The sequence below is a fragment of the Schistocerca serialis genome, chromosome 2, assembly GCF_023864345.2.
Source record: "Schistocerca serialis cubense isolate TAMUIC-IGC-003099 chromosome 2, iqSchSeri2.2, whole genome shotgun sequence".
Taxonomy (NCBI): domain Eukaryota; kingdom Metazoa; phylum Arthropoda; class Insecta; order Orthoptera; family Acrididae; genus Schistocerca; species Schistocerca serialis.
This window is the reverse complement of record NC_064639.1, coordinates 726,141,164-726,163,172: the sequence shown is the minus strand read 5'-3', so window position 1 is coordinate 726,163,172 and position 22,009 is coordinate 726,141,164. Positions and strand designations below refer to the sequence as shown.

The following is a 22,009-nucleotide window of genomic DNA, read 5'->3' as shown; positions in this document are numbered from 1 at the left end:
CATTTTATGTTTGTATGACTACCAACCAGTGTTCCACCAGGATGAATGGCCGTTGGTAAACTGTGGACGAGGGCAAAGTGGACCACCCTGTGGCACAACATGCAGCTGTACATAACATGCTTGATTTCAATGACTGCATCACAGCTTAGGCAATCAGGATCTATCCCACCACCACCAGCTTTTGTGAACTGCTCAGATGGAAGTTATCCTTACAACACATTCTCCACTGCAGAAATTATCCCTGCCTCAATCTGTGGTAATCTACTGTTCCCACACTCTCAACCCAACTGCTTCCAGCCCCTGTCCTGTCACCTCATCACAATTGGCATCCCATTCCTCCCACTCTCCACCCAACTGTTTCCAGCCCCTGTCCTGTCACCTCGTCACAATTGGCTTCCCCTTACTCTCACCGTACGCTACTCTCTGCTGGTGCGCCCACCCATCTTTTCCCCCTCTCTGCTTCTCTCCTTTCCATTCCCATTCAACAAGTTTCTGTTGCAGTCCGGCGATAGCATTCATGTTTGTATGAATGTGCTTATGTGTTTGATTGTGTGTGCATTTTTCTTTTCTGAAGAAGGGTTTAGCAAAATGCTTGCACATAGTAGTCTTTTTGTCATGCCTGTCTGCAACTCATGCATCTTTATGGCAAGTAGCAGTCTGTCCTTTTCATAATATTGTTTGGTAATTAGAAATCCATGATTTTCTAGGCAACCCATAATTACACAGGCAAGGAAATGACTCTTGGCACATTAATTTCCCAGAATGTTTCAAATATATCATGTGAGATCACACTTATTATGTCTAATTTAGTCTATAATACATTTTAGTCAGCATTGTAAATTGCTGATTTTTTAAAGTCCAGCAATGTGTTTATGAAGACTGAAATATATATATAAAATATGTATAAAATGTCTGATACATACAGGGTGTGTCACTTAAATCTGGACAAATGAAACTTTTTTTATAAACAAATTTATTAAAAAAAAATACAAATGAAAATGAAAATCCTTTTACATATAAGTAATGGTATCTTTCAGGAGTAACATTACTTGATGTAACCCTCTTCAGTGACAATGACCACCTCCGGTCTTGTCCTGAAGCAATCGCATGCACTCTTTAAAACAGCACTGTCCATTTTCGCGATTACTGCTTTGATAGCAGTTTGTAGAGATGCAACATTAGGGTGCCTTGTCTTATTGGTAACTCTTTTGACTACGCTCAAACATAGTTGTTGAGGGGGTTCAAACCTGCACTACTCGGGGGTCAGAACTCCTTTGAACAAAATGTGTCAACCTTATCTGAGAGCCAGTTTTGGACTAAGTGGCTCATACGAGGTCATCCTCTGCCATCCGATGCATTGTTCGCTTGCTGATATTGAATACTGACGCCAGTTTCCTCAGCGATTGCCCTGCGTCATCCAAAATCAACACCTGAGCCTTTTCGATGACTGCCGCAGTTCGTGAAACACGTTTTCTCAAATGAGATTTCGTCACCGAGTTAATGGAAAGTCCCCCAGACTTCTCCAAAGTGTTATACTTGGCCAGAATATCATAAACAGTTGATCACAGGTACTTGAAGAATCGAACTATTTCAATGGGTGAATGCCCAGCACAAAGGATTTCAATAATCAGGGCTCTTTGGTTGTACTCTGCACTTGTCTGTAACATCTTGGCCATTTTGAGGTTCTGACTGTTTACTAGATACCTATGGCTTTCAAGAATGCCAATCGCAGCCTCTGGTGGATCTACGATATGGCAGGAAACTCAAACTGAAATTTAAGCACTGCGCCCTGGATATGTTTTTAATATTCTGATTCCTTACACTAGAAAACTGTCATCGCTTGTCTCTCTCTCTCTCTCTCTCTCTCTCTCTCTCTCTCTCTCTCTCTCTTGGTAATGTTCCATATTGAAGTTATGTGGTTTAATGTAAGATATCACATACAGTGGGTATAATACAACTTTTTTTAAGACAATATTATGAAAAGGATAGATAAAAAAGACCAGTTGGTGCTTTGGTAGAAGTGAAGGTGGTGTGGTACTGAGATGGGAATGGGGAAGGCGTTAGAGGTTAGCAAACATCCCCCCCCTCCTCCCCCTCCCTAACCATCCAGCAGCACCAACAGCCCTACCCTGCCCCCACCCCATGTCTGCATGCTCCCATAGGCAACACTACACCTTCCCCCATGCCTATCCTGCCCCTTTCCCCCAGCCTTCTCCTTACCTCTGCCACCCACACCAGATGCTTCTCCCATTATACACAGTTGCAGTGTGCAGCCTGGCCTCAGTGGCCAGTTACAGTGGTCATTCATGTATTGGTATGTTTTGTGTGTGAAGAAAGCCTTTTGGATGAATGCCTAAATGTATAGCAGTACTTTCATGGTCCCTGTTTGCAACTGAATATCTCCTCTATATGGTGAGTAGCAATCTATCCTTTTCATAATATTGTCATTATTCCAGCCTGGACTTAACATTATTTTTAATTTTTTAAAAACTCTTCTTAATATTTTACAGTACTGGTTGTAATACAAAATCCTCCCCTTGCCCCTGTGTTATACCTTCTTCATTTTTCTCCCTCTCCTCCCCTCCCTCCCACTCCTTCCATAGCTCTCTCTTACTGCCCTTAGCCCCCCTCCCCCCTCATGCCAAAGACACTCTGGGACATTATAATAAGTGAAATTTCCTCCCTTCAGTACTGGGTACAGGAACTTGAAAAGTGAAAGGGACACATAAAAATTTTAATAAAATGCTGTTGTATTTACATCTTTTGGAGCTTCCTTTATCTGGTCTCCTAACCCAACGAATTGACAGGTCACAGGAAGGCATTGATCTCAATGACGGTCACCAGATGGCAGTACTGTAATCTGCAAGCACTGATGTTGCCACTGCAGCACTAGCCACAGAGACAGGTTCATCCTGCTAGCCTATCGGTGCCAACAGCTGTCCTTTAAAGCCCACAGTGCAGCTGCTTAGTCAGTCAGTTATGATTTCACTGCACTGTTCTGTTGGTTTTGCTACCCTTTGGTATTCACTACATCTCAGGTTTTCAGTTTTTGTTTATTCGTTGCCTTTGTTATTTCACAGTGCCATCTCCATTGTCTGTCTTTCTTTCATTATTGTCCACCTGTTTACTCTGTGGCAGCTAGTTGTTGATACAGTCAGCCAGTTGGGCAATCTCCACAGATTCTTAAGTTGTTCCCAGTCTTATTTGATTCCGGTCATTAGACTTGGCTATGAGATAAAAGGTTTGCAGTGTCTCATGGACACAAAGCTTGTGCAACTTGTGAAACAGCAATAGCAGTTGTTTCTTTTTGGATTTTGAATGACACTCTCCAGTGGTTGCTCTTCCTTTCTTGGTCTTCCCTAGAGACATTTCTCTCACTAAAGAATGTGGCTCCACTCCAAAATCCTGTCGTGCTCTTGTTCAAGGAGATGTGTTTGTTGCTTTCAAATTGTTACTCACAATGATTCTACGGGGTCACATCATGACTCGTGTTCTATCAAGACCACAGGCAACCGTGTCAGTCATACTGCTTGTGTGTGATGTTCTGAGTTGACACTGCAACTTCACTTGTAAGAACCCCGCTTACAAACTTTGTGTGCCAGTTCTTTGATCTGAGACATAGTGGTCCAGTTGTCTTGATATCCAGGAGTACGCACTGTATCCCTCAAACTAAACAACCCTTCCTTGGACAATATTTTGAAAATTTCACACCCCTTAGAGACTACGCATGCAGCAAATGAAAGCTTCATGGCATGTCCCAAAGTAATCGCAGTCCAGCTGCATCTCTGTGGCAGAATTCTTGTAAGTCTTTTTCCCAATGGCAGCATTGTGATTCATCGATTTTGGACGTGTCAGTGGCTTTTGAAAAGCCTGTCACACCCCATTGGTGTCAGATGCAGCATCTCCCATCATGTCCTGACGGCTTTACTTAACACCCATATGCAGACTTTCCAGATTTGAGAAAGATGGGTGTCTCCAATTTGTCTGTTATTAACCATCATGGGAAGCCCTTCCTCACATGCATCAAGGGACTGTGTGTGAACTTCTGGCATTTGTTTTTCGGGGTGATACCTCCACCACTAAGTTGTTATCAACCTCACTGTTGAAAACCAGGAAGTACATTTGCAGGCAGACACAGGAGCTACCGTTTCTCTGATTAACCTTGAAATGTATGCTCATTTTTGTTCTCCCGATTTTTCCCTGTTCTCCCATGATGGCAGTTTGATTCCCCCCACAGTCAACACACAGTCAACAGTGCATATAAGAGGGTCATATGGCTAATAACTGTTGGTTGTTGATAGTCACTCAGCTGACAACATTTTTGGTCTAGATGCCATCTCACTGTTTGGGTTTTCCATCACTGACAAGGTGCAGGTGGTCTCAGACACTGTTCCCTTTCAGGAGCTTGATGACCTTTGTACGAATTTTGCAGCCCTGTTCTAACCTGGTCTGTGATCATCACAGATTTCCAGCTTCAAGTCTCCTTATATCTACACAGTGCCCCATTTTTGCTGGGTGCATCCAATTCTTGTCTCCTTGCGGGGAATCACTAAGTGAGAACTTGGTCACCTCGACGAACATGTTAAAATTGGTGCATGGGCCACACCCCTCTTGGTGGTCAAGAAACCTAATGGCTCCCTCCAGCTATGTGGAAATTTTAAGTTGACAATCAGTGCCCAGGAACAAGTGGAAACATATCCCTTACCATGTACAGAGAACTCCCTCACGAAGCTTGTCAGGCTGAATATTTTTCGAAGGTAGATCTTGCTGAAATAGAGTTGCAGATTCTTCTGGATGAGGAATCACAAAACATTACAGTCTTTAACACTCCCTTTGGCTTATACAAAGACAAGTGCTTGCTCTTTGGGGTCTGTTCCACTCTGGCCATTTTTAAAAGGTACCTGGAACAGTTAACCATATCCATCCCTGCTTGTACTAACTACCTCAACAACATAATTTTCATCAGCACTACACATCAGGAACACACCTGCTCAACCTTTGTATCCTCTTTATCATGTTGATGCAGGGCTCAAGTGCCACTCACACAAATGCCAATTTTTTAAGTAGCAAGTGGAATACCTCAGCCACTTGTTCAACAAAGACTAAATCCAGCCCACTGACTGCAATCTTTCTGCAATTGACTCTGTACCCTATCCCCAACACTTACAGAAGTGCAGGCATTTCTGTGAAAGATGAGTTATTATTTTACATTCCTTCCATAAGCAGACCACATTATGCATCCACTCAATCAACTGTGGAAGAAGGGCATTCAGTTCAGGAGGATGGCTGACTGTGAGCAAGCTCTCACACAGCTGAAGCAGCTGGTGCCCTTCACATGCTGCCTTATGTCTTTTTCTCCATCATGCCTGATGCTTCTCCTTATAGTATTGGTGCAATGCTGATGCATAGGAAACATAATGGTACCAACTTATGCATCCAAGATGCCAATACCCACCCACAGTCGCAAATTGAAAAAGAAGCTTTGGAAATCAGATTTGACATTAAGAAGTTCCATGTTTACCTATTTGGAATCAATTTTACCATCATTACAGATCACAAACCTCTGGTAGCACTCTTTGGACCCCGCACTCAGCTTTCAGAGTGGACAGCACAATGGCTCCAGCACTGGGCGCTTTTTTTACTCAGCTCCTGCTGTTAGCCACTAAATACAAACTAGCAGAACAGCAAACAAATGTGGATGCTCTCTCTTGTCTCCCCGCAGGGCTCGACCAGACATTTGACCAACTGGAGTCCTCATGTTTCCACATTGGCTTGGAATGACAGCACGATTGTGATGGGTTCCCATTACAGCTACTCACATAGTTACAGTCACACACCACAACCCTGCATTACAGCTCATCCTGTGATATGTGCTCCACAGGTGGCTTGCTTATTTTTTGAAGTTTGCCAGTTCAGAACTCTGGACCTGCACACGCCTCACCCAGCATTTATCAGTCATTTCTGAGCACGAGCCATGGCACTTTTTTCCCTCTGCTCTTCAAATCGCTACCCTCACTCGTGTTTCGTCCACTATCTATCACCTGATGTACTAATGCGTGGTCTTACCCAGACGCACGGAAAACATCACAGCCCAGCATCCTGTAATCCACTTACTAGATAACTAACATGTTTACAGAGGTGATAGTAGAACTTTTGGTTTGGTCACCACGTTGGTGCGGGTGTGGAGCGGCCCCATTTCTATATTAGTCATCTCCGATGTTCTCCTGCTTGATGCAGAGGCTGGTGCTCATTGTGTTGTCACTCCTTCATCGTGGACATTGGGGTATGTCACAGATGAAAGCCCTTGTCAGGTGACAAGCATAGTGACTGGGATTGAAAAAAGATGTGGCAGTCATGGCGCAGAAATGTTCTACTTGTGCTCAGAACCGGGCTGCTCCTCCCCAGTCCTTCATCCCCAGGCCCACCTCCCCAATAATTCCCGAGGCAGCCACCAGTGAGTTATTGTCGTGGAACTTATTCCAATAACCCACATGTGTTCAGCATGGTGTCCATTGTCACTGAAACTGACATCAATGTCGTCATCCAGATTATAACCATCAAAAGGCTTCCTTGCACCATTTTGTCGGGTAATGGGCACAATTCTACACCTCCAATGGCATTAAGCACCTGTTTAGTCCACCAGTTCACAAATTCTCCAGTAGCAAAGTGGAGCATGTGGTGCAAATGTCTAAAACAACAAATGTAAAAGTGATGGGCATTTTTACCACCACGGCTGTGCTCACAATGTTTCTGAGCACCTACAGGACCACCCCTGTCCAAGACGTTAGGCTGGCAGAGCTCCTCCATGAGTGGCAGCCATGCACTCTCTTCCATCTTCTAGCTCCACAGCCCACAGAGATGCAGCCTGGCACACCAGGTGGTACCCATGGGGATCAGCTGTATGAGCACGTTCATATGGGGCAAAACCATCGTGGATTCCAGTTAAAGTGGGTGTCACCCATGGACGACACCTTACAATGGTTGACGCTATGAAGGACCTGGAAGACTTTCACACTTATCAACCCCATCCACGCCCATTGACCGTAACAGCAGTAGTGGCCCAGTTGGACCTGGAATGCCCACCCTTGCTGATCTCCCACCTACATAGGTACAGCTTGCATTCCTGCACATAAGCGGCAGCTCCTGTGGACATGGGCATGGAGGTGGAATCCTCACTGCAGCCTCCACCCCTGCAGCCATTGTCACTTCCAATGTGCAGTGGGCTGCAGATCCCTGGGTGCTTCCCTCCAGCCAGCAGGCTTTAGTGCCAGGACACCTCCCATTATACCATTTTGCCTTCCCTAACATCATGCTGTGCACTTCTGGACCCATGTACATTTTTCTGGCAGGAGGGATCTGGTATCCCGTGTCAGCCAGTATGAATGCTTACCAGAAGGCACGGACCTCCATGTACGCTGCTATATGGCAGTACTATGTTCTTCAAGCACTTATGTCATCATTGCAGCACTGGCTACAGAGACACACCCAGCCTGCTGGTCTGTCAGCACCCATGGCTGCTGTTTAAAGCCAGCAGCACAGCCACTTGGTCAGTCATAATTTCACTGTGCTGTTGTAGAGCATCTCGCTACACATTTTGTTTTAGTTATGGATTCACTACATCTTGGTTTACTCATTGGACTTGTTATTCTACTGTGCAATCTCCATTGTCTGTCTCTCTCGTTGTTGTCCACCTGTTTACTCTGTGATAGCTCGTTGTTAACACCCCTGGCCAGTCTCCACAGCTTCTCGAGTCATTGTTGTTCAATTCCAGTCACTATACTTTATCCTAATGAAAGACTTTTTCTAGGGGAGTGTTGCTGAAAAGAAAGAGAAGTCACTTCAGAAACTGGATCAAGAGACACACAAGGTACACCAGACAATTAGGAACTAATAGTGAACTAAAAGGTTAAGCCCTGATTCAAATTCTGAAGTACTCCTAATAATGAGTGTCTGTAGTATTGCAAGGTATTGTTCAATAACATCTTCATTCCATCAGATTCTTCTTCTCTGCTCCAAAGTTTGTTAATACACAAGTTTTAATAGTTATTTTAATTTCTTGCTTACGAGAGTGTCAGCAATAAATTCTCTACAAGAAAAATTATTTGTTGCTTCAGTATAAATAAGTTTTTGTTACAAACATACAAAGTTTCAATCCCTGTACAGCTGATCTACTTCCTCCCTATGTCATAAAGACAGTAATGTGTACCACTATTTCACAGTTCCTAGTAGTGATCATTTGGCCAGATCTTTTTCTTTTCCTTACTGTCAATGTATAAGGATGTAAACTGACACAATAATCACTTCTTCCCAGTCATTACTTGTCTTTGCCAGCCGTTTTAGAAGTTGTAACTAAGAATAACAATTGTTTAAGCATCTTATATTCATAATTTTAATCTTCATATAACTTACAGGTTTGTTCCTGTTAATTATATACTCACTCAAACTTTTCTCAAAGTAATCATTATAAGTTTCAAAGGAATTATTCTCTATTATCAAAGTGATTATTTTACTGAAGTACTTCTTGCAGTATTTGATATAATTATGATATACATACGATTTAACTCTATTTGTTCATATCTATTCTGTTTGCATAACATGAAGCCACCACAGCCACCGGAGTCTTGGACAGGCATGAGAGATGCTCTGGAAGAAGGCGCAGTTGCCCCACAAGCAAACTGGGTGGGGAAAAAATATAAGGGTGAAGAGGATTGTCTTTTCCTTAATGTCTACACTTCAAAGGTCTTACATACCTGTAATATGCCTAGACTATTGCTATTGTTTTAGTACTGCTAGATCATAGGTTTTATATAATCTTTGGTACTGGACATACAAACAGTAGCTTCATAAAATGATCCTACTACTAACTGAAAATGTGAAGTACTAAGTTTCAATACTCAACTAAGTCATCACATGTTGTGTTCACAGTTCATTACCTTCTAGTAAATAAATTAATGTAAATTATCACTGTGGGAAAAAAATATAACATCAAAATTTGGGATACCAAGGTAGACTATAGTCTATTTAAAATTAGTTGCAAATTCTGACAGTTCAGTCCTTTGACGTCAGCCAGTTTGTTTACTTGGTAACGTGGAGGTTTTGATTTGTACAGCACTACAGGTTCCATTTACTCCACCTTATATATGCTATGTCCAGCGTTACCCAGTGGAACATTTCTTTGTACCCAGAGCAAAATACCTGCTTTCCTTCACTGAGTTGTTGGACTGTTGTCCATCACAATGGAGTGGTATTGTCAAATGTGGAGGAATATTTTGTAGCAGGTCTTCTCAGCTATGGATGAGTTCTTGGACAACCACTTTTATTGAGAATCTTGTGTTTAGAAGTGCTGCACTATTGTTATTAATGCTATGCCAACACAGAACACTTGTTCACAATATCTGATGATGCAAGAACACTAAAATGCCAGAAAATAACCAAGAAATCTGATGAACATAGATGCATCTGATGTACAACACCACATGGTACTGTTTATCCAAGTTATACTTTGATGACCCACCTACTGGCGGCACAATAGGGAAAGTTGGCTCGACATTGGTGCTACCTGGGCAATGGCATCACATCACTACAGCTGAGCCAAACATCAAAAATAGCCACTAATTTTAAATGCACTGAGAGTGAAGGTACTCTACTATCTTGGAAGCAGAATAACATGTTGCCAGAAGCAAGTAGGACATAAAAAGCAGACTAGCATAAGCAAAGAGCTCATTCCTGGCCAACAGAAATTTACTTGTTTCAATTAACAGCCATAATTTTAAAAAGAAATTTCTGAGAACGTATGTTTGGAGCACAGCTTTATCAGGAAATGAATCATGGACTGTGAGTAAACTGTCAAAGAAGAATTTGATTTGTGGTGCTACAGGAGGATGTTGAAAATTACATAAAATTTTAAGATAAGAAATGAGGAGGTTCTCCATAGAATTGGCAAAGAAAGGAATATATGGAAAACACTAACAATGAACCATGGATCTTGCCGGTGGTGGGGAGGTTTGCGTGCCTCAATGATACAGATAGCCATACCGTAGGTGCAACCACAATGGAGGGGTATCTGTTGAGAGGCCAGACAAACATGTGGTTCCTGAAAAGGGGCAGCAGCCTTTTCAGTAGTTGCAGGAGCAACAGTCTGGATGATTGACTGATCTGGCCTTGTAGCACTAACCAAAAAGGCCTTGCTGTTCTCGAACTGCGAACAGCTGAAAGCAAGGGGAAACTACAGCCATAATTTTTCCTGAGGGCATGCAGCTTTACTGTATGATTAAATGATGATGGCGTCCTCTTGGGTAAAATATTCCGGAGGTAAAATAGTCCCCCATTCGGATCTCCGGGGGGTGACTACTCAAGAGGACATCGTTATCAGGAGAAAGAATACTGGTGTTCTACGGATCGGAGTTAGGAATATCAGACCCCTTAATCGGGCAGGTAGGTTAGAAAATTTAAAAAGGGAAATGGATAGGTTAAAGTTAGATATAGTAGGAATTAGTGAAGTTTGGTGGCAGGAGGAACAAGACTTTTGGTCAAGTGACTACAGGATTATAAATACAAAATCAAATAGGGGTAACGCAGGAGTAGGTTTAATAATGAATAAAAAAATAGGAGGACGGGTAAGCTACTACAAACAGCATAGTGAATGCATTATAGTGGCCAAGATAGTCACAAAGCCCACATCTATCACAGTAGTACAAGTTTATATGCCAACTAGCTCTGCAGATGATGAAGAAATTGATGAAATGTATGAGGAGATAAAAGAAATTATTCAGGTAGTGAAGGGAGACGAAAATTTAATAGTCATGGGTGACTGGAATTCGAGAGAAGGAAAAGGGAGGGAAGAAAATATAGTAGGTGAATATGGATTGGGGCTAAGAAATAAAAGAGGAAGCCGCCTGGTAGAATTTTGCGCAGAGCATAACTTAATCATAGCTAACACTTGGTTCAAGAATCATGAAAGAAGGTTGTATACATGGAAGAACCATGGAGATACTAAAAGGTATCAGATAGATTATATAATGGTAAGACAGAGATTTTGGAACCAGGTTTTAAATTGTAAGACATTTCCAGAGGCATATGTGGACTCTGACCATAATCTATTGGTTATGAACTGTAGATTAAAACTGAAGAAATTGCAAAAAGGTGGGAACTTAAGGAGATGGGACCTGGATAAACTGACTAAACCAGAGGTTGTACAGAGTTTCAGGGAGAGCATAAGGGAACAATTGACAGTAATGGGGGAAAGAAATACAGTAGAAGAAGAATGGGTAGCTCTGAGGGATGAAATAGTGAAGGCAGCAGAGGATCAAATAGGTAAAAAGACGAGGGCTAGTAGAAACTCTTGGGTAACAGAAGAAATATTGAATTTAATTGAAGAAAGGACGAAATATAAAAATGCAGTAAATGAATCAGGCAAAAAGGGATACAAACGTCTCAAAAATGATATCGACAGGAAGTGCAAAATGGCTAAGCAGGGATGGCTAGAGGACAAATTTAAGGATGTAGGGGCTTATCTCACTAAGGGTAAGATAGATACTGCCTACAGGAAAATTAAAGAGACCTTTTGAGAAAGGAGAACCACTTGCATGAATATCAAGAGCTTTAATGGAAACCCAGTTCTAAGCAAAGAAGGGAAAGCAGAAAGGTGGAAGGAGTATATAGAGGTCTATACAAGGGTGATGTACTTGAGGACAATATTATGGAAATAGAAGAAGATGTAGATGAAGATGAAATGGGAGATATGATACTGCGTGAAGAGTTTGACAGAGCACTGAAAGACCTGAGTCGAAACAAGGCCCCCGGAGTAGGCAACATTCCATTAGAACTACTGACAGCCTTGGGAGAGCCAGTCCTGACAAAACTCTATCATCTGGTGAGCAAGATGTATGAGACAGGCGAAATACCCTCAGACGTCAAGAAGAATATAATAATTCCAATACCAAAGAAAGCAGGTGTTGACAGATGTGAAAATTACCAAACTATCAGTTTAATAAGTCACAGCTGCAAAATACTAACGCGAATTCTTTACAGACGAATGGAAATACTGATAGAAGCCGACCTCAGGGAAGATCAGTTTAGATTCCGCAGAAATGTTGGAACACGTGAGGCAATACTGACCTACAACTTATCTTAGAAGAAAGATTAAGGAAAGGCAAACCTACGTTTCTAGCATTTGTAGACTTAGAGAAAGCTTTTGACGATGTTGACTGGAATATTCTCTTTCATACTCTGAAGGTGGCAGCGAAAGGCTATTTACAATTTGTACAGAAACCAGATGGCAGTTATAAGAGTCGAGGGGTACGAAAAGGAAGCAGTGTTTGGGAAGGGAGTGAGACAGGGTTGTAGCCTATCTCCAATGTTATTCAATCTGTATATGGAGCAAGCAATAAAGGAAACAAAAGAAAAGTTCGGAGTAGGTATTAAAATCCATGGAGGAGAAATAAAAACTTTGAGGTTGGCCGATGACATTGTAATTCTGTCAGATACAGCAAAGGACTTGGAAGAGCAGCTGAACGGAATGGACAGTGTCTTGAAAGGAGGGTACAAGATGAACATCACCAAAAGCCAAACGAGGATAATGGAATGTAGTTGAATTAAGTTGGGTGATGCTGAGGGAATTAGATTAGGAAATGAGACACTTGAAGTAGTAAAGGAGTTTTGCTATTTGGGGAGCAAAATAACTGATGATGGTTGAAGTAGAGAGGATATAAAATGTAGAATGGCAACGGCAAGGAAAGCGTTTTTGAAGAAGAAAAATTTGTTAACATCGAGTATAGATGTAAATGTCAGGAAGTCATTTCTGAAAGTATTTGTATGGAGTGTAGCTATATACGGAAGTGAAATGTGGATGATAAATAGTTTAGACAAGAAGAGAATAGAAGCTTTCGAGATGTGGTGCTACAGAAGAATGCTGAAGATTAGATGGGTAGATCACATAACTAATGAGGAGGTATTGAATAGACTTGGGGAGAAGAGGATCTTGTGGCACAACTTGACTAGAAGAAGGGATCGGTTGGTAGGACATGTTCTGAGACATCGAGGGATCACCAATTTAGAACTGGAGGGCAGCGTGGAGGGTAAAAATCATAGTGGGAGACCAAGAGATGAATACACTAAGCAGATTCAGAAGGATGTAGGCTTTAGTAGGCACTGGGAGATGAAGAAGCTTGCACAGGATAGACTAGCATGGAGATCTGCATCAAACCAGTCTCAGGACTGAAGACCACAACAACAATAACAACAAGAAGAAGGGACAGGATGACAGGACAAGTGTTAACACATTGAGAAACATCTTCCATTCTACTAGAGGGAGTTGTATAGGGTAAAAGCTGTATGGGAAGGCAGATAATGGAATATGTCAAAAAACTTATTGAGGATTTTTGGTGCAAGTGAGTTGAAGAAGTTGGCACTGAAGAGGAATTTGTGGCAGGCCCTATTGAATCAATCAGAAGACTGATGATCTGGCCCTCTCCTTTTTTTTAAAGGCTTGTGTATCTTTGGCAGATGGCTGTAACAATATTCGAAGCATCAAATACATTTTATAACTTGAAGTGCTAACAGAGCTAAACAAGAAAAAAATATGTGACTCATCAAGCTTTCCCAGTGGATGTATTGTAAATAGTCTTCATGGGTTTGCCGCCGGAACGTGTTGTGTAAATTCCACAATATTTACTCAGACCAACTGTCCAACATCTTCAGGTGGTTCAGCCTTGCTCGTGGCTAGGTACGACTGATGGTATCCGCATGCCGATGCCCCATTTTTAGAACACGCATGTGAAGATTGCACAGCCACGGAAATTGCACATGTGCATTGATTTTTCATATTCAAACTCCTATTGCCAAAAATCACAGAGCAGCTCCCCGTGCATGCGTTGTATGCTGCATTTTCCAACAGTGCGGCCAGACATTACTCACTAGTGGCTGTACTAGGCCAGTGTTATGACGGGCCTGTTATCGAAGACTCTTGATTGTCATGATTTAATAGCAGCCAATGGAGGGTTCCAGGCTGTGCTAAGTTGAAATCCTGTATCCTTGTTGATGAGATTATCGGCTGTACAGATATGTATTGCTTCCTTAATGACATAGTGTCAAAAAGATGATGCCGAGAATAAAACTTCCACCTTTTCATAAATCAAACAATGACCTGTATTCAGGCAGTGTTCCGCAATAGCTGATTTTTCCAGTTGACGAAGGCATGTATAACGCTGATGTTCATCACAACATTCTTGTACTGTGCAGCATGTCTGGCCTATATATGCTGCCCCACACTGACAAGGAATCTTGTACACACTACATTTCCTCAGTCCAAGGTCATCCTTAACCAAACCCAACAGGTTTCTCAGTTTTGCAGATGGTTGAAAAACTCACTTAATTCCATGATCCTACCCGTCAGCTCACTTTTTAATTTACTATATGCAGGATTGTCAAGCAGTTTGTATATCTTACTGTTATATTCTGTGTGTGAGAGAAGCACAGTAACATTTCCTTTGTCAGCAGGTAAGATGACAATGTCTTGGTCTTCTCTCAATTCTCGTAGAGAACTTCTTTCAGCTGAGGTGATGTTAAAGTTGGACCTCTTAGATGAAGCTTGAGTCAAGATGCGGCATGTGTCATGCCTAAGGATCCAGAGGAAAACTGTGGAACTCATCAGGAAGAGCTCGATTCCAGCAAAAGTCACTAAGGTTTTGTGTCAACAGGCTGCAGTTCCTCCTAGACTCTACAGTCTACCCAAGATCCATAAGAATTGGGTGCCTCTCCATCCCATTGTAAGAAACATAGGAGCACCTACTTATTTTGTTGCCAAATACCTGACATCACTATTGGGACCTCTCGTAGGCAAGTGCGACCATCACATTTGACACTCTGAAGATTTCATAGGTCTCCTGAAAACCCTTAGATTGCAATCATTGGATCTGTTAGTAACTTTCAATGTTGTGTCTTTATTTACAAAGGTGCCCTTGCAGGACTGTTTGGAGCTCATTAGCAACATGTTTGAAGAGGACATAGAAGCATTATTCAAACATGTGCTTACTTCAACATACTTCTTATTTCAAGACCAATATTTTGAACAAGTGGACGGTGTCGCCATGGGAAGCCCTCTGTCTCCCGTGGTGGCCAATTATTTTATGGAGGACTTTGAAGAAAAAACACTACAGTCAGCCTTTGTTTTCTGTGGTATGTGGATGATACATTTGTGGTGTGGCCACATGAATGTGATACTCTACCTTCATTTCTTCAGCATCTGAATTCACTCCATCCAAATATAAACTTCACAATGGAAGTGGAAAAAGATGGTACTTTACCTTGTCTTGATGTCTTGGTACAAAGGAAAGCAGATGGAGCCTTAGGACACAGTGTCTACTACAAGCCAATGCGTACAGATCTATAACTGCAGGCCACAAGCTGCCACCATCCTGCACAATGCAGTAGTGCATTATGTACTTTAGTTCATAGAGCACAAGTGGTATCTGATCCTGAGAGCCTGTCGAAGACACGGAATTAAGTGTGTTTTTCAATCATCTGCAAAACTGAGAAACCTGTGGTTCAGTTAAGGATGACCTTGGACTGAGGAAATGTGATGTGTACAAGATTCCTTGTCAGTGTGGGGCAGCGTATAAAGGCCAGACATGCCACACAGTACAAGAATGCTGTGATGAACATCAGCGTCGTACACACCCTCATCAATCGAAAAAGTCAGCAATTGTGGAACACTGCCTGAATACAGGATGTCATTTGATTTATGAAAACGTGGAAGTTTTATATCCAACATCATCTTTCTGGGACTGCATCATTAAGGAAGCAATACATATCTGTACAGCCCATAATCTCATCAACTGACAACAACCTGGAACCCTACATTGGCTGCTATTAAATCATGACGTGAAAATCAAGATTCTTCGGTAACAGGCCCATCATAACACTGGCCTAGTATGGCTGTTGGTGAGTAATGTCTGGCCGCACTGTTGACAAATGCAGCATACAGCACACATGCAGGAGAGCCCCGTTGCGATTTTCAACAGAGGGAGTTTGAATATGGCAAATCACTGCGCATGCACGATTTCCATGGCTGTGCATTCTTTGCAAGCGTGTTCTAAAAATAGGGCATCAGCATGCGGATACTATGAGTTGTACCTAGCCACGAGCAAGGTTTAACTGCCTGAAGATGTTGGACAGTTGCTCCGAGGAAATATTGTGGAATCTGCACAGCGTGATCCGGTGGCAAACCTGTCAAGACTATTTACAAGAAAAAATATTCTGTAGCCTTGCCAAAACTCTGATTGTGCAGATCACAAAGTTATTTTAAATAAACTAAAATATTATGGTATCCCTCTTACCTGGATAGAATCTTACTCACCCAACAAAAAGCAGAGGGTCACATTAACAGACTGTATCCCGGGCATGGAAATAACCTGACAAAGGGAGAACATAACATGTGGAGTGCCACAGAGTTAAGGACGTCCAACTCTTGTTTTTAACCTACATAGATGGTTCACACCTAACAGTTTAAGTCTCCATCTAACCAAGACATATTATGCAATTTCAAAGAAGCAGTAATGACCTTCTAGCACCAGAAGTAGATGTTAATGGCCATACACTGAATGAAGCTCAGTGTAAAACTCCACAGAGCCAGATGGATAACAAGCAAACATGTAGTCAACACACAGATGAAGTAATTAAGTAGCTCAGTTGTTATGCCCTTAGAAGCACCTCTGATTGTGTTGACCTTAGGACAAGTGTGTTGGCTTATTTTACATATTTTCACTCCCTGTTCTCATACAGAAATATCTTGCAAGGCAGTGCATCTGCAGTAAATAAATCATTTGTTCAGCAGAAGTGAGCAGTAGGAGTATTATGTAAAGTAGATAATCACACAACTTGCAGAAGTTTTTTGAAGGAGCTTAGAATTATTACATTTACTTCCCAGTATGTTTAGTGCTTGATGGTTTTTGTTACTGACAATAAAAATCAGTTTCAACTGAACTGCAATACACACAATAAGAATACAAGACACAGAAATAAATTTCATGTATAGTTTTCCTCCTTGCCCTGGCTTCAGAATGGAGTTACGTTCTCTGCAAACAAGATATTCAACAAGCTCCCATCTAACATAAGTGAGAAATAAAGAATCTCTATCAATTCCTAAAACATATCACGTTAGTCACTCTTTCTACAAATTATCTAGATCCACAGATTAAAAATTTCTGTTAGCTGTGTAGTAAGTAATAGTGTTTGTTAGAAATCTGTATGGCAAGTAATAACGAATCAGGAATATGACTCAGTGTTTGTTATTGTTGTCGCTGTGGTTGTGGTCTTCAGGCCAAAGACTGGTATGATGCAGCTCTCCACACTACTCTACCCTGTGGAATTGGTCGGTCCTAGACAATTTAACACTCCTCCCCCCCTGTCCCCCCATCCCTCACACACACACACACACACACACACACACACAGGTATGTGCATTTCTTTCATCCCCAATTCTGTCCAGTACCTCCTCATTGGTTACGTGAACTATCTACCTTATCTTCAGCATTCATCTGGAGCACCACATTCCAAAAGCTCCTTGACTCTTCTTGTCTGAGCTGTTTATCGTCCACGTTTGACTTTCATACAGGGCTAAACTCCACACAAAACATCATGGGGTGATCGATCCTTAATGCAGCTGCTTGGTGGCAAGGCCTTTGTGTAGAATTGTCACGCAGGTAGCACATGTCTGTTAGGTGACAGAATACAGTGTATTGAATGAAAGGGAGTCAAGTGAAATGGCGAAATACAAGTATTCTATTTGCCAAAGTGTATTCATGTGTGATTCATACACACATACAGAATCAGCACATGCCATAAGAGTATTATTTCAAGAGGAACTTTCTGATATTCAAGTTCTTAATTGGAACATGATTCATTGATTGATAAATAAATTTTGTTAAATAGAAAGCATTCTTGACAGGAATTGTGGATGACCACATACTACAATACTCACAAAAGAGACTTTCAATAACATTAGTCATGCTCTGGAAAAGTCTCTGTGGCATCTTTTCTCAGCAAATGGGAATTTCCTGTGACTTTGTTGAAATGGTTACAAAGTTACTGAAGTTAAAGCCCTATAAAATAACTGCAGTGCAAGAACTTAAACTGGATGATGCTCCAAAATGGTTGTGGTTTTGTGAATGGATTTTGAACAGAGGCATGATAGAGAAATTGACCCTTTCCTAGCTTCCTTATCAGATGAATCATGTTTCCACCTAAGTGGATAAGTTAATTCACAAAATAACCATTAGTGGAGTTCTGAGAAGCCTTGCATAATACACAAAGCACTCTTGGGTGATCAAAAAATATGATCAAAAAATAAATGTGTGGTGTGCGACTAGCAGTGAGAGCATAATGAGTCATATTTTTATCCAGAAAACAATTAATAGTGAGAGATATGTGTAAAATATTTTGTGGCCTTTTTTGGCCAATTAACCAAGAGAGAACATGTTTTTAAGACCTTTCAGCAGGGCTCCACGATGGCAGATACTGCTAACTTCTCATTACATGAAATTCATGAAGAGTTTCAAGATAGAGTTACCATTAACAACACATGGCTTCCTTGTGTCCTCAGAGTCTTTCGCGGCAGCATACATGGACAAAACGTTCTCGGTTTTCCAGCCGCATCAATTTGAATAAAATGCTCGAGCTTTCAATGGCCATCTCTGCCATAATTGTCTGGAGTTCACTGACTCACTTATATAGGCATGATGACATCATCAGTAGCCAATCAGATGAATCCAATGTAGCGCGCGCGCTTAAGTCGACCCGGGCAGCTAGTGGAGCTATTGCCCGTGGCAGCACAGGTGACTTCAGGTGGCGCCAGGGGCAGGCACCACATTTGAAACAGCTGCTCCCGTGTTGCGCATCTGTCTGCTTTCTTTTGATATCCAACACCCGTCCCCATGCCCTGCTGAGTGTGTATCCCCGGTCTCTGTTGAAATTGTTGTTTAAGCGAATCTCGGCCGCTTCCTTTATAACGGAGTCCCAATATGTAGACGCATGAGCCAACACTGTTTCCAGCAGCCGTAAATTTCTTCATGGAGCACTTTGAGGAGCAGGCTCTGCAAACTGTGACATTACGGCCATCTTGCTTTCTACGATACATTGATGACACCTCCCTGATATGGCCTCATGGTGAAGATACACTACAGCAGTTCGTTGATCATATGATTATTGGCCCTGCCTTCTTTGAGGATGACAGCGGTGTGGCTGAACTGTCACCAGTGAACACTACCTAAAGATGCTGCAAGACTTCATTCTTCCCCAATTAGGTATGGTCGATGTGGATGTGGAACAATTATGGTTTCAACAAGATGGAGCAACCTCACATACAGCCAGAATTTGCATGGATTTCTTGCGACTAGTAGAGTAATTTCCTGTTTCGGTGACATTTCCTGGCCACCTCGCTCACCTGACCTTTAATGTGCAGACTTTTTTGTTTGGGGGCTACCTGAAGCAAGAAGTGTTCCAAACACATTGTGACACCATTCCCGAGTTGAAGGATCGCATCAGAACTGCCATCGGCATTGTCCCAGGAAATATGTTACACCAAGTTATGGAAAACTTCCAATGCCACCTAGATGAATGTGTTGTGCAGAGGAGGCATCATTTGACAGGACTCATATTCAAAAAGTAATCCACACAATGGACAATGACCTACACATTAGTGAATGGCATACCTTTAACTATTAATTGACATAAGAGGTAATAAATAAATTACAGTTACTGCCTGATGGTGTGTTTTTAATTTCCTACTATGAACAATGCCACACCCTGTACTTACTGTGGACCTCCTTTCACCCACGCCATGGCCACAGAAGCCAGCCTCAAAGGCCAGCTACATGATGTGAAAGCAGTTGCATTAATGAATGATCATCCTGTATATGTAAAAATCTTTTCTTTGAAAAATACCATTGTAATCAAGTAAATGTTGAGCTTCCGAGATAAGATAAACAGCAGCTGTGTAATAATACAGAGCAGGCAGCCGCTTTTTTCTATGTTACAGCTTTGCTATTAATTTAGTGGACTAAATTCAGATGGCATATGAGTGAATAGCATTAAGTAGTATAATGATAGTTTATTGTTAATGCAGTATACAGCTTAAGGTTCTATGATGTCCTTGCCTCATGCTGAAATATATCTTTGACTTCTAGGCCAACTAGCAGTAGACCCAGAAGTCTACTGGTCTTCTGTCTTCATGGCCAAAATGTTTGTTTCATCAGCAATAGTCACTTACAGTGTGACATGGTACTATAGCCAGAAAACTCACTCTAAGTGACTTTGGTTGTGAGTGCCCATGCAATTATATATACCTTGCCTCTTTCCACGTCCCTGAAGGTTCTCCTTGGTAGGATCTACAGAATACAATGTATCATCCACAGGTGTCAACAACTGATTTTGGTGACTGACACCTGAGGTAAGACAACAATGTTAAAACAGTGAACAGAATAGGAGGCATGATGGAGTGTGTTCTCTGCTCAGTTGTTGCTGTCGTATCTGTTCTATAAGAGAACAAAAAAATTATTTTTAGTACAATTCTTCACATTTGAAATCTGAAAAAACTATCAAACATTTTATTGAAGACTCCATTAAAAATATCTTAATACGAGGAGATTAAAACATTGGAAATAGATTGGAAAAACTAAACAGAGATTGTGTGTGTGTGTGTGTGTGTGTGTGTGTGTGTGTGTGTGTGTGTGTGAATTCCTAAAGGGCCAAACTGCTGAGGTCATCGGTCCCTAGACTTACACACTACTTAAACTAACTTATGCTAAGAAAAACAGAAACACCCATGCCCAAGGGAGGACTCAAAACTCCAATAGGAGGGGCCATGCAGTCCACAACCTGGCACCTCAAACTGCATGGCCACTCCATGCGGTCAGTGATTATGAGGCATTATTACCATATCAAATGAAAGCACTGAGAAGAATACCAATGAAAGTGACATGTCGAAGCTACATAATCGTTGATAACATTCTCACCAACCTGTGAGTGTGAAGTTAAAATTTTTACAACTGCAATGTATGATCATCATTAGTTAATGAAATGGGAGTTCTGAAACATCACCAGAGCCAAAAAGTGAAAAAATATTACAAATAACAGAAATTTCATTTAATCAACGATAACAGAGAACATCTTGTTTACACATGGAGTAAGAATAATTTCAACAATTTCATAGATTCTGTACAAAATTTGAAGTATGAACGAAGCCACCAAAGACCTACACACTCAGGGACACTTGAATGACCACCCCATTCAGAATTCTTCAAAGGAAACACTGACAAAAATCATACAGTGAGTAATGTCCAAAAATTATGAAGAATAAAATTCTCTGATAAAGCATCTTTGGGAAAAAGAATGAAAAATATTGATGGCTAAGCTGTTCATGTCAAGAGTTTTTCCAGAAAAAGTTGTGCTAGTATACATGAAATGTGACAAAGATGACCCAAACAACTATAAGCCTGTTTCTTCAACATCTGGTTTCTCAAAATTACTGTAAATGCTTATTCTCAGTATATTACTTAAATTACAAGAGAGGGAATATTCTGATCCAGTGCAGAATGATTTCAGAAAACAGAAATCTGCAGAAACTGTTGCTTCTAGTCAAACTGAATCGGTTCTGTAGTCATTATATAAGAGAGGCCTATAAAGAGCTATTGACACAATTGCCCCATATAGCTATTACAGAAGAACTAGAAAGCTGTGTCATACATGGATATGCAACACAATGGATAAAATAATATGTTGGCAACAGGAGGCAAAACGTGATGGCAAAGAGTGAATGTGAGTTAATAATAAGAGCTGTTAAGTCTATTGTGCCACAACAATTTGTTCTCTTGATAAACAGTATTTCAATTGCCAGAATGAACAAAAAATTCTGTACACAGATGACCAGACATCATTATATGAAAAAAATCTGGATTAGTGCAAAAGAGCATTTATTTCTGGAAAATCACAGTGCAGTGGCTTGAACATTTTTAAA

The 22,009-nt window shown here is 41.3% G+C and overlaps 2 protein-coding genes across 13 annotated transcripts in view; both read left to right on the top strand.

Annotated features, from left to right (window-relative positions):
• The window catches only part of LOC126457930 (juvenile hormone esterase-like), a 561,537-nt gene that overhangs the window by 55,316 nt on the left and 484,212 nt on the right, over nt 1-22,009 (top strand). The gene's annotated exons all lie outside the window — the stretch shown is intronic.
• LOC126457928 (esterase FE4-like) overlaps nt 1-22,009 on the top strand; it is a 133,054-nt gene that overhangs the window by 55,890 nt on the left and 55,155 nt on the right. For 10 of the 12 annotated variants that reach the window (XR_007585557.1, XM_050094634.1, XM_050094625.1 and 7 more), the window contains one exon: nt 8,602-8,739. The exons of the other annotated variants lie outside the window; for them this stretch is intronic. Coding sequence is in view for 9 of the 10 variants with exons in the window: in XM_050094634.1 (XP_049950591.1) it covers nt 8,602-8,739 (138 nt within the window). In the remaining variant the exon portion in view is untranslated. The remainder of the gene's footprint in view (nt 1-8,601; nt 8,740-22,009) is intronic. 12 annotated transcript variants of the gene reach the window in all.